Genomic DNA, 13,138 nt, shown 5'->3' with positions numbered 1-13,138 from the left:
CTCCTCCTCCGCGCTTCGTCAAGCCAAAGACGGAGTCGGGGCTCGCGCCGGTGAAGAAGGAGCCGGCCGCGCCGGTGACGACGGAGCTCGACGACGACGCCGCCGCCCTGGAATGGGCACGCAGGGACTCCATAGCGATGGAGAAGGAGCGCCTGAAGAAGGCGAAGGAGCGCCAGCGCGCCGCCCTGTTTCGCTTCGCGGAGCGTCGACGCGGCCGCGACGAAGGCGGAGTCGTCGTCATCTGCGACAGCGACGACGACGACGACGATGCGCCGTCACCAGTCCGCCATGGCGACGCCGGGCAGGGGTCCAGCAGGGGCGCCCGCGTCAAGGAGGAGAAAGCCGACGACGACGATGGCGGCGACTTCAGCCAGTTTTTCCTTTAGATTAGTTTATGTATATGTGCTATGTAATGAAAATCCGCGAACTTCGCTGAAATGTGCCGAAATTTATCGTGTTTGGTCGAAATTTATCGTGTTTGTCCGAATTTTATCGTGTTTAAGCCGAACTTCGCCGAACTTCTTTTATTTTAAAATATACCTGGGGGCGGCCCTGGGGCCCGCGGCTGGGGACTAATTCGCCCCCAGGCCCAATTTTTGCGCCGGCTCACCCCCAGGCAGCGATTTTAGGCGCCCCCTGAAAGACCAACGGCTGGAGATGCCCTCGGTCGCAGTCGCACCCAGCGACAACGGGGAAAGAATCGAAAAAGCTGTGGACCACCATAGCCACAACAAATCCTTGCCCTCCGCGGTATCCTTATCCTCGCGAATTTTAACTACTTTCGGCTAATTGGGCCTCACCAGGATCGGTGCAGATATTTGGGCAGGCAGGCAGGCGCCGTACGTCCTAGCTGGAGCCCTCCGCGGCCACACGCTCCAGCCTGGCTCGGAGCACTGCAACTGCAAGCAGTGAGTCACTGTCTCTTTTACAGCGTGGAGCCGGGTGGATGAGGACGGGAACAGTCAGCAGTGGATATGTACCGCGCGTCCCTGTTTCAAAAGCCAACGGTCAGGTTCATCCCCCGCATTCCTAATCGGGAGTTTTACTAAGGTTACCTGGTCCGGTGGGTGCGGTGCGCTCTCCATTTCATTGATTGATGAGCTTTATAAGAGAATCATCGTCTATTGGATCTCCCAGGGATCTAGACCCACCTTGCAGCGTCTTTTTCTGCTTGACACGCACACCACCCACATGAGTGGGGTGGATTAAAAAGTGGGACAAGTGTATATTCGTCGGGAATCCCATTGTATTATATTATTAGAAAAATAATTAGCCAGTCATGCCACGCGAAGGAACTGAATAAAATGTTACTGTGTGCGCGTAGGCGTAGCAAAAAGCCCCAGGGGATACCGACGTTCTCGATTCCCATTGGTGGGGGTATGCAGCTGCTTGGGAGCACAGGATGTACAGCGACCCGTCAAGCACATTTTTACCCCACGTCACTCACCCCCGCGACCCGTCCCGTTCACCCCTCCTCCCCCACGGTGGCGGACCCGAGTCAGAGTTCCCCTCCCCGCCTCGCACCGCCCCGTCACACTCCGTTACCCCTAGCAACCACCGAGATACAAAAACAGAGCGAGAGACGAGCGGCGGACGGAGGAGAGGAGACTGGTGGGATGGCGCGGCGCGGGCGTGTGGAGCTGCGGCGGATCGAGGACCGGACGAGCCGGCAGGTGCGATTCTCCAAGCGCCGCGCGGGGCTCTTCAAGAAGGCGTTCGAGCTCGTGGTCCTCTGCGACGCCGAGGTCGCGCTGCTCGTCTTCTCCCCCGCCGGGAAGCTCTACGAGTACGCCTCCTCCAGGTGCATGCTCTCCCCTCGCCACCGCGCTCTTATTTACCTGCTCAAATTACTTACTCCTCTGCACTCATTTACGCCACGCTAGTGCTCCAATTCGCCCGACAGAATCCGCGGCGTGCGCTCGGTAGATTTGCTCCGATTTCAATCTGTTTTCCCCTTAGCCTCTCGTAGTAGCGTAGCATACGGCTGCTCTGCGCGCGCACGCCAGATGCTCGAGACAATCTCCCGCAGGCTTTCCACCTTGCACGGACCTGCTTAGCATCCTGGTTTCTTATCTGTGCATTGCTAGTATTGGTACCACCACCTTGCATGAGCATGAGCAGGTGTTCTGCTTTTGCTTCGTTGGAGAGAAAAGCGTGGTCTTGTACTGACCCGGGGAAGCTTCTCCAATGGCGTGGACCGCGTGCTCGTATTCTTCCGCCTACGACGCTTGAGCCTGTTGCCTTTTGTTGGCTCCTGCATGGTCAACCAGCGCATGCCGCCCGCAATCCCGCATGGTGATTATGATTTTTGTTTGCGCGTCCTCCTTGAAAGGAGACGAATTTCGCGGTCGCCAGATGCCTAGAGTCGAATCACCAGAAGTTAAACGTCGGGCCTATACTGTTGAGTTTAACTGAAAATCATTACTTGAAGTAAGACAGACAACACCTATTTTATTTTTTACTCCCTCCGTCCCACAATATAAGACAATTTTACAAGCTATGTTAGCTTGCAAAAATATTTTATATTATGGGGCAGAGAGAGTAATAGATAGAAACACCGAACATAAGGTAGATGCTTATGCGCACGCACCCTCAAAACACTAATTGAAGACCGTAGTTGTGATACAAATTTGGACGCTGATTTGGTAAACATGGTTCCACACACACTTTTTATGAATATTAAATTCAAAAAGAAAAACTAGATACAATATAAATTTACTTTTTTTTGTAACATACATAGTCAACCTATATACTTGTGTATGAAGTTTAATGAAGAAATGACATTTGTGGTATTTGTGGCAAAAATGACAAAAGCAAAACTATATTAAAAAACATTGTTTGATGAATAGTATGGTCCTGTCGAGGTTGGATGCGTCGATGCCAAATATCGTGGGGATCCCCATTTCTGTTTGTTCAGGGGCTAAAACACTCCGAAAGTTTTCAAACCAAGACACAAAGTTTTTTGTACCCAGGTTCAGGCCACCAAAATGGTGTACTACCCTATGCCCTACTTGAGTTTTTCCTTTTATGTATCATGGATTACATGATGAGCTCTCTTTCTCTCTTTCTCTCTCTCTCTCCCTCTCCTCATTTATGAACTACTCTTCTATCTTCTTCAAAGTTGCAAACCTTTTGCACGGCCTTGGTCCTCCCCTTATATAGGGCGGGGGGAGGGGGATAGGGGGGCACCGCAATACCTTGCTGGAAAGCATGCCACAAACGATCTTGGGCGACCTAGTCGGTGCTACCCACGTGGGCCCGTCAGAGGATAGGGTGGTGGGCCAGGTGGCGTTGACGAACTGAGCCGTGCTAGCTATACATAGCTCGCCAGCTCCCACTCCTGGCGAGAGAAAGCCTAAGACATGGTTAATAATACAGCCAACGGTCGGCTACAAGGAGTTGCCATGTCATCTAGAGCCAAACTCATAGCCGACATGTACAATAGTAAGTTTTAAATGTGTACTACTTTATTAATAGTTGGCCCACCTCATATCCTCACAAAGTGTCTTGGGTCTCGTGTTGTAGTCGGCTACTAACCAAGAGCCCGCTTCTTTTCTCTCTCTTCTTCAACTAAGCAAAGATATAATATTCTATTCATTATAGCCTGCTTATGTCACCTTATTGTACTTGCTCTAAGAGACATGCTGAATCCAGCGGAGTGATAGGCAAAAAAGTGACTTGCACATGCCAGGTTCTTGATACGCGGCAGGCCATATCGCCTCAGTTCAGAGCGAACTGGCTTACTATTCATAATCATCATAACTGATAATTCGTAGGTTATCATAAACATGCAAGCATAGCTATTAATGCGCATGTCGGCCTCTGATCTCATGGAGAACCCGAAGGGAAGCGACCAAGCATATACTTGATATTTTGCCACTTACAAGCCCCTCAAATGACCCGAAGGCGAGGATATATAGATTCCTTGCAGCAATTAGAGCATGGTTAATAATATAGCCAGCTGATGGCTATAAGTAATTGCCATGTCATTTATAGCCATCATGTTATGGCCCCTCCTACTACATCAGCTACAGCAGGCGCTGCTACTTCTACGACCAAGGCCCAGGCTGAGATTGAGGCCCATGGCCGACCGATGCGGGCTCGCAAGGGGAGTGAGCGGTACCCGGCCCATAGCTGGGTCACTCGCTGATCGAGAGGGTTATGTACCTGCGAGCGTGGAGAGGGAGGCAGGTTGGAACAAGACACAGGCGGCGGCTGGCTTCCTCCTACCCCCAATTCCCCTTCCTTCTTCCCTAGAACCCTAGCTTGTATCCGGAAATTCAGTCTGTAATCGAGGAATTATCCTGAACCTTAGATCAAGAGCGTAACATTTGGTATCAGCAGCCTTTCCCACCCACCACCAAACACTGGCAGGCCGATTTCCCTCCATTATCCAGACTCGCCACGGCAAGGCAACAACCATGGAGGAAACCAACAAAGCTCCGACGGATCTGACAGCGGCCATCAGCGCTATGTCAGCTCAGATCAGCGAGATCCACCCGGTGGTTCTCGAACTCCAAGGGTGGAGACCGGCAATTGAGCGATCGGTGGGCGATCTGCGCGCCGAGGTGGGCGAATTGCGGCAGCAACTCAAGGAGATGCGGCCGGCCCCCGCGCTGGCGCAAGACCCGGCACCGGCACGGGAGAAGGATCTGGTGCAGCCGGTCCGCCTCGCGGATTTGCCTCCTCTCCTTCCAGCAACCGCCGACCTGCCTTCCCTGCTTCCACAAGTGGCGGACGCGCGCCTTCCCCGACCCAGCGACCACCTTTTGGTTCGCGGTGGCGACGGCCACGGGCCTACTGGCCACGGCAGGACTTCAGATCACCGGGGGATGTCACCGAGGGAACAAACCCCTAGGGCACCTCCGGTCACGGGTACGCTCGATTCTCAGCTCCACATCAGAGAGAGTTCATTCATGGCAGACAGGAGTTTTGGGTATCATCGGTTTCCACCACCACCTCGTTTTGATTTTCCATTGTTCGATGGTGATGGGCCTAGAGCTTGGCAACTTAAGTGCGAGGCTTATTTTCGTGTGTGCACTTTGAGTCCGGATACTTGGGTTAGCTGTGCCACGATGTACTTCATCGATGGAGCCCTGTCTTGGTTACAGTCGAGCAAGGCACACTTGCATTTTCGCGATTGGGGGCCATTTGCGGATGCTGTGTGCGCCCAATTTGGTCGAGAAGAGTGACAACAATAATAATGACAACAATAATAAAGGACGAGCTAGTGACAACAACAACCACTCGAGCCAGAACCGTGGTAATGACAACAATAATCATAAGAATAATAAGTGCAAGCATTGAGTTTGTTGCCTTTACTAATCAGAACAAGGGCAAGGGTCAAAAGAAAGAGTGGGTGCCTAGTAAGAAGGCAGATTCAGACGAAGAAATATTGGACAAACCATGTCAGATTTGTGTCACTAAGGATGCAGAAGGAAACCTTGTTCTTCCCAAGCACACCACTCGGCAGTGCTGGTGCTGATTAAAATGCTGTCTAACAAGTTAATGCCATCGGAGAGCAAAGAAAAGGAGGAGGAGGATGATGACGTAGCTCTAGTAGGTGGGTTTCCAAGAGAGCATGGTGTACTCTTGATCTTTGCAGATCCGAGTGCAAGCGGGTGCTCAAGTGCGTCAAACGGGAGAGGTCAATGCAGTTAAGCCAGCACTACCCAAGTACTTGAACTGGTCGAAAACGCCATTACATTTGACTAGTCGGATCATCCAGCTCATGTCCCGACTTCGGGTCGACAGGCATTGATTTTCAGTCCACTTGTTAATGGGTATCAACTGATAGACGTCCTCATGGACGGCAGCAACCGCCAGAATATCATATACACTAGCACCTTGCAGCAGATGGGCATTCAGTTGTCAGCGTTAGTCAGATGTGAGTTCGTGTGTCATCCCAGGAAAGGAGGCCCAATCACTCGGCCAAATTTCCCTGGAAGTGGTGTTTGGCAACCCCAAAACTTTCGGAAAGAAATTATGATTTTTGAAGTGGTGGATTTCCAATGTGTCCATCTTGTGATTCTTGGTCAGCCAGCGTATGCGAGGTTCATGGCCAAGCCATGCTATGTTTATCTCAATTAAAGATGCCTGGTTCGAACAGAGTTATAACCATCATTGGGGATAGGAAGAGAGCTGAAAATTGCATGCAGCGCGGTTTTTGTCATTGTGGATGAGTAGATGGCAGAGGTAGAACTCGATGAATATAGAAATTAGCCGATCCTAGTGAACTTATCTACCAAGAAGCCAATGTCAGAGGCCGCCTTTCAGTCTCCCATGATACCCAGAAGTTGCAAGTTCATCCGACTGACGCAACCAAGACCGTAAATGTGGCGAAGGGCATAGATAAGAGATAGGAAGACGAGCTCATCCAGTTCCTCTATGAGAACTGGGACATCTTCGCATGACAACCTTCTGACATGCTTGGTATTCAAAAGAAACTTTCTCAGCACAAGCTTCATTTGGATATGAAGGCTAAACCCATCAGGAATACCAAGATTAATGCAAGTCAGTTGACGAAGAAATAGCTTGGCTTCATCCTCACTATAGTGCATACTCGCGAGACAAACGCAAGGCAAAGATTCATGACTTCTAGAAGTTGGTTAGTTGTCTCGCGGCCCTCAGTTGGTTCATTTCCAGACTCGATGAGAGAGCTTTGCCTCTGTATCGACTGATGAAGAAATTTGATAAATTCAATTGGACAGATGAAGCTTAGGCAACTTTTAAAGATTTGAAGAAGTTATTGTACACTAGACCAGTATTAGCCGTGTCGAGTGAAAAAGAGCCTCTGCTCTTATACATTGCAGCAACCAATCAGGTAGTTAGCATCGTGCTCACAGTCAAGCATGAAGAGGAAGGAAATGCTCTGAAAGTTCAAAGGCCCGTTACTATGAAGTTTTTTAACCCCTTCCAAGCAGTGTACCTGCATTATCAGAAGCTTGTATATGGTGTTTTCCTTGCTGCAAAGAAGTTGGTTCATTACTTCCAAGAGCACTCGATCACAATCGTAAGCGATGCGCCATTGTCAGAAATCTTAAACAACCGGGATGCGACAGTCTGAGTGACGAAGTGGGCCATAGAATTGTTGCCTCACGACATCAAATTTGAAGCTAAGAAAGCAATTAAATCTAGTCCTTGCAAATTTCGCTGCCGGCTGGAATGAAGCCCAGCACCCACTCGCCCAAATCCAGTCGGATCAAGGGATCATGTTTTTTCGATGGTTCCAAGATGTTAGCTGGCATGGGGGTTGAAGTGGTTTTGATTTCCCGAAAAGGCAATAAACTCAGTTGCGTGCCCCAAAGTCAGTTTACACCCTCAAACAACGAGGCCGAGTATGAAGCTTTGATGTATGGTCGACGCATGGCTATTTCACTTAGTATCCACCGTTTGCTGGTTTATGGGGACTTAGACCTAGTTGTTAACCAGGTGATGAAAGATTGGGATGTTCGTAGCCCCTCAATGGCAACATATTGCACTGTAGTCAGGAAGCTTGAGAAAAAAATTGAAGGGCTAGAGTTGCATTATGTACCGCGGATTGTGCGTCGCTCTAAGGCTTATACTGTTATGAATGTTGAGCTGTATAAAGAAAGTGTTACATGAGTGCATCAGCGTTGTGTCCCCTAGAAGAAGCAAGACAAATCCTGGAAGAAATCTACTCGGGTACATGAGATCACGACGCGCCCTCTCGGGCCTTGGTAACAAAAGCATACCGAGCTGGTTTCTTCAGGTTAACTGCTCATGCTGATGCTCAAGACATAGTGGAGAAGTGCACAGATTGCCAGTTTCACGCCAACAAGCCTCATAAGCTAGCTTCCGAGCTGAAGACCATTTGGCTTACTTGGTCATTTGCAGCTTGGTATCTAGACATGACTGGGCCGCTGAGAATGGCATAAGGCGGCTTTAGTCATTTATTGGTGGCAGTCAACAAATTTACCAAGTGGATTGAAGCTATGCCTATCAAGAAATTGGAATCCAAGACATCCATCAAGTTTATGAAAGAGATGATTTATCGCCTCGGTATACCTCACAACATCATAAAAAAATGATGTATTAATTTTGACTCAGATGAATTTAAAGAATTTTGTTGGTCCCAAGGCACTTGGGTTGACTTTGCTTCAATAGCGCACCCGCAGACTAATGGAAAAGTTGAACTGATCCAGTGGAATGATACTCAAAGGCTTGAAGCCACGATTGTTGAGAGACTTGGAACATTGAGTAGGCGCTTGGGTCATAGAATTACCATATGTTTTATGGGGCCTAAGAACTACTCCCAATCGTTCCACCAAAGTAACTTCGTTTTGCATGCTCTACGGAGCGAAGCAGATATGATGAGTTATCTTATTCATGATTCACCCTGGGTGAAATTTTATAATGAACCGGAAGCTAAAGTAGCGCAATAGGATGGCCTCGATATCCCCGAGGAGGAACGCGAGCTAGCCCTTGTCCAATCCATGTCTACCAGCATAACCTATGTCGATATCACATGCAGCAGGTGCATGGGCGTGCATTAAGCGAAGGTGATCTCGTCCTCCGATTGGATCCTCAAATGGAACAGAAGGTAGCCCCTCTATGGGAAGGGCCATCCATCATCTCCAAGGTGTTGAAGAATGGTGCTTACCGATCGTATCACCTTAATAGGAAGACTGGAGAACCAAGGGTGTGGAATATTGATCTCCTCCACCGTTTCTTTACTTAAGTTGTACATAATTTTTGTTTCACAAACTTGTGCCTAGTCTGTCTTGATGAATAAAACGTTAAGTTTTGTACTTATTGTCTCCGAATTATTTCAATTAAGTGTTTTTTGGTATTCATGCAAAAGAAAATCAAAGTAGTGTTCTTCACTTGGGACTCGAGATTATGCCGCACTCGAGGGCTACTCCATCCGTCGATTCAAGCCACATTCAGGGGCTACACCATACTCGGATGCCACACCTCGCTCGAGGATTTTCCCCTTTGATCCGATTGCAGTTCACTTGATGTTAATTTGCACTAAAGTTGTTGCCGGTGTTACCTCCAATGTTCAACCCAGTGGGTGCAAATCCTTCACGTGTCTTTCTTTCTTTCTTATCTAAAAAGTTCGAGTAAGCCGATTGGATCAATAAGACTCTCTCTTTGTTTCCAAACTTAGTCGCAACATGTCTGCCTCATTGGTCAAAAAGAGTGTGTCAGAGTAATCCAATCGGGAAAAGAACCCAATTGTAAGAGAGTCAAAGAAAATATTCATAGGAAAATCATACGCTTGCCTAGTCTTGGATCCAATCTTCCTCTCAGGTGAACCATTTGGGAAGGTTATCATTGTGTAAAAATCTTAGGCCAAAGGCATCATAGGCAAAGGCACTTCCTTCACAAGGTGCTAATTAGGCCGGAGAGGAATTTTTGGATGCTCTGCTCAAAATTAAAGCAAGGTCGGGTCATGCTTGGTGGATCTAGGCATCATATGACTACGATAGGGTCCAAGGATAATCTCAAAATTTTCCAAGCAACAGGAAGGGTAGTTGCTTTGGAAGGGTTATCAAATAGGCGTTTACAAAAATAGGAAAAACGATATTTTCCTAGCTCAAATGGAGTTGAGAATTTTACTAGATGACAATGTGGGGATAAAGATCATCTCCATAATGTTTAAGGCCAACTCCAGCGCACGACCCCAAACAAACGTCCATTTTGCCCGGATTTTGTCTGTTTGGGTAGGGCAATGGGGTCGTGTCCGGGCCTTTCCTGGGATATGCCGACCATGCGCCCAACGCATGGTCGCATTTTGGCCGCATCCCGTCCGCATACATTTTTCTTTTCAAGCACATATCTTTTATTTTCATCATTGATTCTTGATACATGGAACTACATCACCAAATTTTAACTAGAAAAGCAAGACCAAAGAAAACAAGAACCACAAGAAGACATTTTAGAAGATAACCAACTTCCATAACTGCTCCCTTAAGTTGGATTGGTGCCTTCTCAATGCATTCATTGTTGATCTGCGGAGGCTCGATCTTGCGTGCTTCTTTCTTCTTCGAGTCTAAAGAAGTAGACGTTGCTTCCTCGCATTTAGTCTCATGTCTAGCCTCTATTCTAGCTAAAAGTGCATGAACATCTACTAAATTGAGCTCTATCAATATATCGATGTACTCTTCTTCCCAATACCAAAAGTTGCATCCATTCTACACAATAAAAATTCAAATTAGCACAACTAGTCAAATCCGAGAGCACAACTGAAGCTAAGTAGCACATACCCCATCGGTTGAGCACTTGATGAACACTCATTCAGGATGTTGTGGCATTGTAGACACGCGGCGCAAGACCTTCTTTGGGCAGTTGTCGCACTTAATGAGTGGCAACGGTGCACTGACGAGCTTTTGGGCTAGCAACGAGCCCGGCCGATGGCCGTTCATGTATCTGTCGACAAACCGCCGCAGCGTAGATCCGAGCAGCTAGAGGCGGAGTCAGTACCTGCATGCAGCCTTGCAGCCTTGTCGGGGCCTTCCGGCCCGGTGCCCGACCAGTCCATGGCACGACGCGGCCTCCCATGGCAGGGTGAGCTCAAGCCCGGCCGGATCCGCTCCAAATCCGACCACCGAGTGTGCAAATCAGGTGGCCGTGATTGGGTAGCTCGGGGGCGTCGAGGGAAAGGGGGCTGGGCGAGTGTGCGTCTGAGCTGCACAAACGACAATGGCAGCAGCGGCGGCGGCGAGGGACAAGAGTGGCGGGGGTGCGGCTGGAGCGCTCGACGGAGGGGGAATGGGGAGTGGATAGAAAAGGGGAGGTTTGTGCCACCGACGGGCGGGCCAGGGGAGGACAAGCGCATGCGTCCCGCCCGTCCGCGCGCTGTCCGTTTCACCTCAAAGTCGGCCCAAACTTGGGCTAGGGATGGGTCGAAAACGGACAGAAAACGGACAAAAGTCCATTTGTGTCCGCACGCTGGGCCGTCTAGTATGTCCGTTTTGCTCGAAACGGACGCACCCGGACAGGATGGGGTCGCGCGCTGGAGTTGGCCTAATAATTTTTTAAGGCATAGAAATATACTTTAAATTTAGGAAGCGATAATGGACATGAAAGGGATATTTAATAATGAGAAATATTGCAAAATGACATCAATATTTTTGTGGGAGTGGGCTTTCTATATATCATATAGGCTATGCTAGTGATTGGAGAATCATAGGAGCAAAGGAAAAGAAGTTTTCTTTGTAATGGTCAGAAATGGAATCATGGTTTTAATATGGTGGCATTAGGGTTTAAAGATACACCCTAATAATTTGCTTGAGATCAAAATGGTCTGAGAAAAGTTCATGGTTCCATGGAGAGAGCTTGCCAAATTACCAAGTCATTCACCCAATATCCAAATAAAATCCAATAAAGTCAATGCATTCAAAAAGGAAAAAGCCAGGAGGTAGATTCACATGCCAAAATTCACCAAGTGATGTTTTGTTTGTGACATGTTTGAAGGTCGAGTTCTCGCTCTCTAGTGAGGAACAAACAAGCATGTCCATTCATCTATTCGTTGAAAGCTAAGTTGGGAACACGCGATCGCCATGAGGTCACCTGTTACACCCCCTAAGCCAACACACAGAGGAGCTCATGTGAGTCCCTTCACCTATCTCGAATATTCGTGTGGGAGGTTTTGCATGTCATCATCCTCTCATCGCTCTATGGGAAGCTCTAGCAGTTCAGACTCCTTGAGGCGTGGTCGATCACTAAGGTGGAAAATTCACGGATGCCTAGCCCCGACGGAAGAACTTTGGGTTGTCCTATAGACGAAGGGTTTCTGCGTCTACACCGTCAAGCGTTTCGATGGAACTACCAATCATAAAAGAGTTTCTTAAGACTTACACCACAATTATTGAAGCAGCTGGTGGTGGTGATGTCAAAATACCTTTGTGGCAATCCTTAAGGGGACCGTTAGAGATTAGTTGACGCACCTCCCTCGATGATAAATCTACTCGTGGAACAAACTATGTCATATGTCCAACATGGAGATGAGGATCCACTGTGGGACTTCATCCAATGTTTTTTCAGCACCCGCCATACTATCCCATGGATTCTTGATTACTCGTTTATCTACGGATTCAGAGGGGTGGTTAGCTTCCACCGCCTACAATGCCAACCTAACCAAGGCTAGGCCATAATCGATGAATTCCTTCCTCAAGTGGGCATGGAAGGACGTGGATGCCAAAGAGGCCATAAACTCATCATCGGAAAGCGCTTGGGCTCGTCTAGGTCGGGATCACACCACAATGACCACTCGGTAGAGAAAAAGTTCACATGAACTGGTGGCACTGACCCCTTCGTAGAATGCATTCTGGACCATATATTTGGTAACTCCATGTTCGACATGTTTAGAAAGTTGTACAAGGTTGTCGAAAGGCAACTATTGGCCATCATCCCCATCCCAAAAGCAGCTACTAATGGTCGGACACCACCATCACCTTCGACCAAGAGGACAGCCTGGGACTTAACTCAGCTCGGGTGTTTCCCTTTAGTTTCTCACCCCAGTGCTCGCTAACTAGAGCGTCACCCTGGTGCTCGTAGACATAGGGAGTTTACTTAGCATCTTCATCACTTAAGCATGTGACGATCTGTAAATCCCAAGGACGTCAATCAAGTCAATTAGGCAATTCTTCCATGTAAGTCTGCAGATCTTCTGCCCAGACTATTAGACATGTTACCTTGTCCATTTCTTTGAGGGTATGGACTACAAGACAACATTCAAGGCCATACTTTGATGGCTGACACTCCTGAAATTAATTGTCATGTCAAACTATGCGCACGCTCGTCGCAAGATTCCTACGCCGAAGGGGGCCATCATGCTCTAGGGATGCATGGAGGCTGCCGGTTGTTGCCATAAGAACCTTGGTGTGGCGACCAAGGATGGCAATATACTTGAAGAATGGGTGGTGCGTCTCAATGTCGACTCAGGCGGACCTTGGGGAATCACCCCAACACCCAAACTTGAGCCCGAGTCGACTTTGATGAAAAAGAAGACTTGAAGACCTTAGGGTAGAGGTAATAAAGTGGGAGCACCCTTAGGAAAACTAAGGCATTAGACATCATCCCCCCTTAAATATTCACGTGATGTAAGACCTTAGGCCCCGCCAGCCAAAAAAAGTTCTCACCTGCCCCTCTTATGGAATGCACCTCATCC

General features: G+C 48.4%; 1 protein-coding gene across 1 annotated transcript in view; it reads left to right on the top strand.

The window, feature by feature from the left end:
- Positions 1-1,446: 1,446 nt before the first annotated feature.
- The window catches only part of LOC100037559 (MADS-box transcription factor 51), a 36,394-nt gene continuing 24,702 nt past the window's right edge, over positions 1,447-13,138 (top strand). Inside the window, exon 1 of the mRNA XM_044486878.1 lies at positions 1,447-1,801. Coding sequence (XP_044342813.1) covers positions 1,617-1,801 — 185 coding nt within the window. The 5' untranslated portion in view covers positions 1,447-1,616. The remainder of the gene's footprint in view (positions 1,802-13,138) is intronic.

Source organism: Triticum aestivum, chromosome 3A, assembly GCF_018294505.1.
Source record: "Triticum aestivum cultivar Chinese Spring chromosome 3A, IWGSC CS RefSeq v2.1, whole genome shotgun sequence".
Classification (NCBI taxonomy): domain Eukaryota; kingdom Viridiplantae; phylum Streptophyta; class Magnoliopsida; order Poales; family Poaceae; genus Triticum; species Triticum aestivum.
This window is presented reverse-complemented; position numbering and strand designations above follow the sequence as displayed.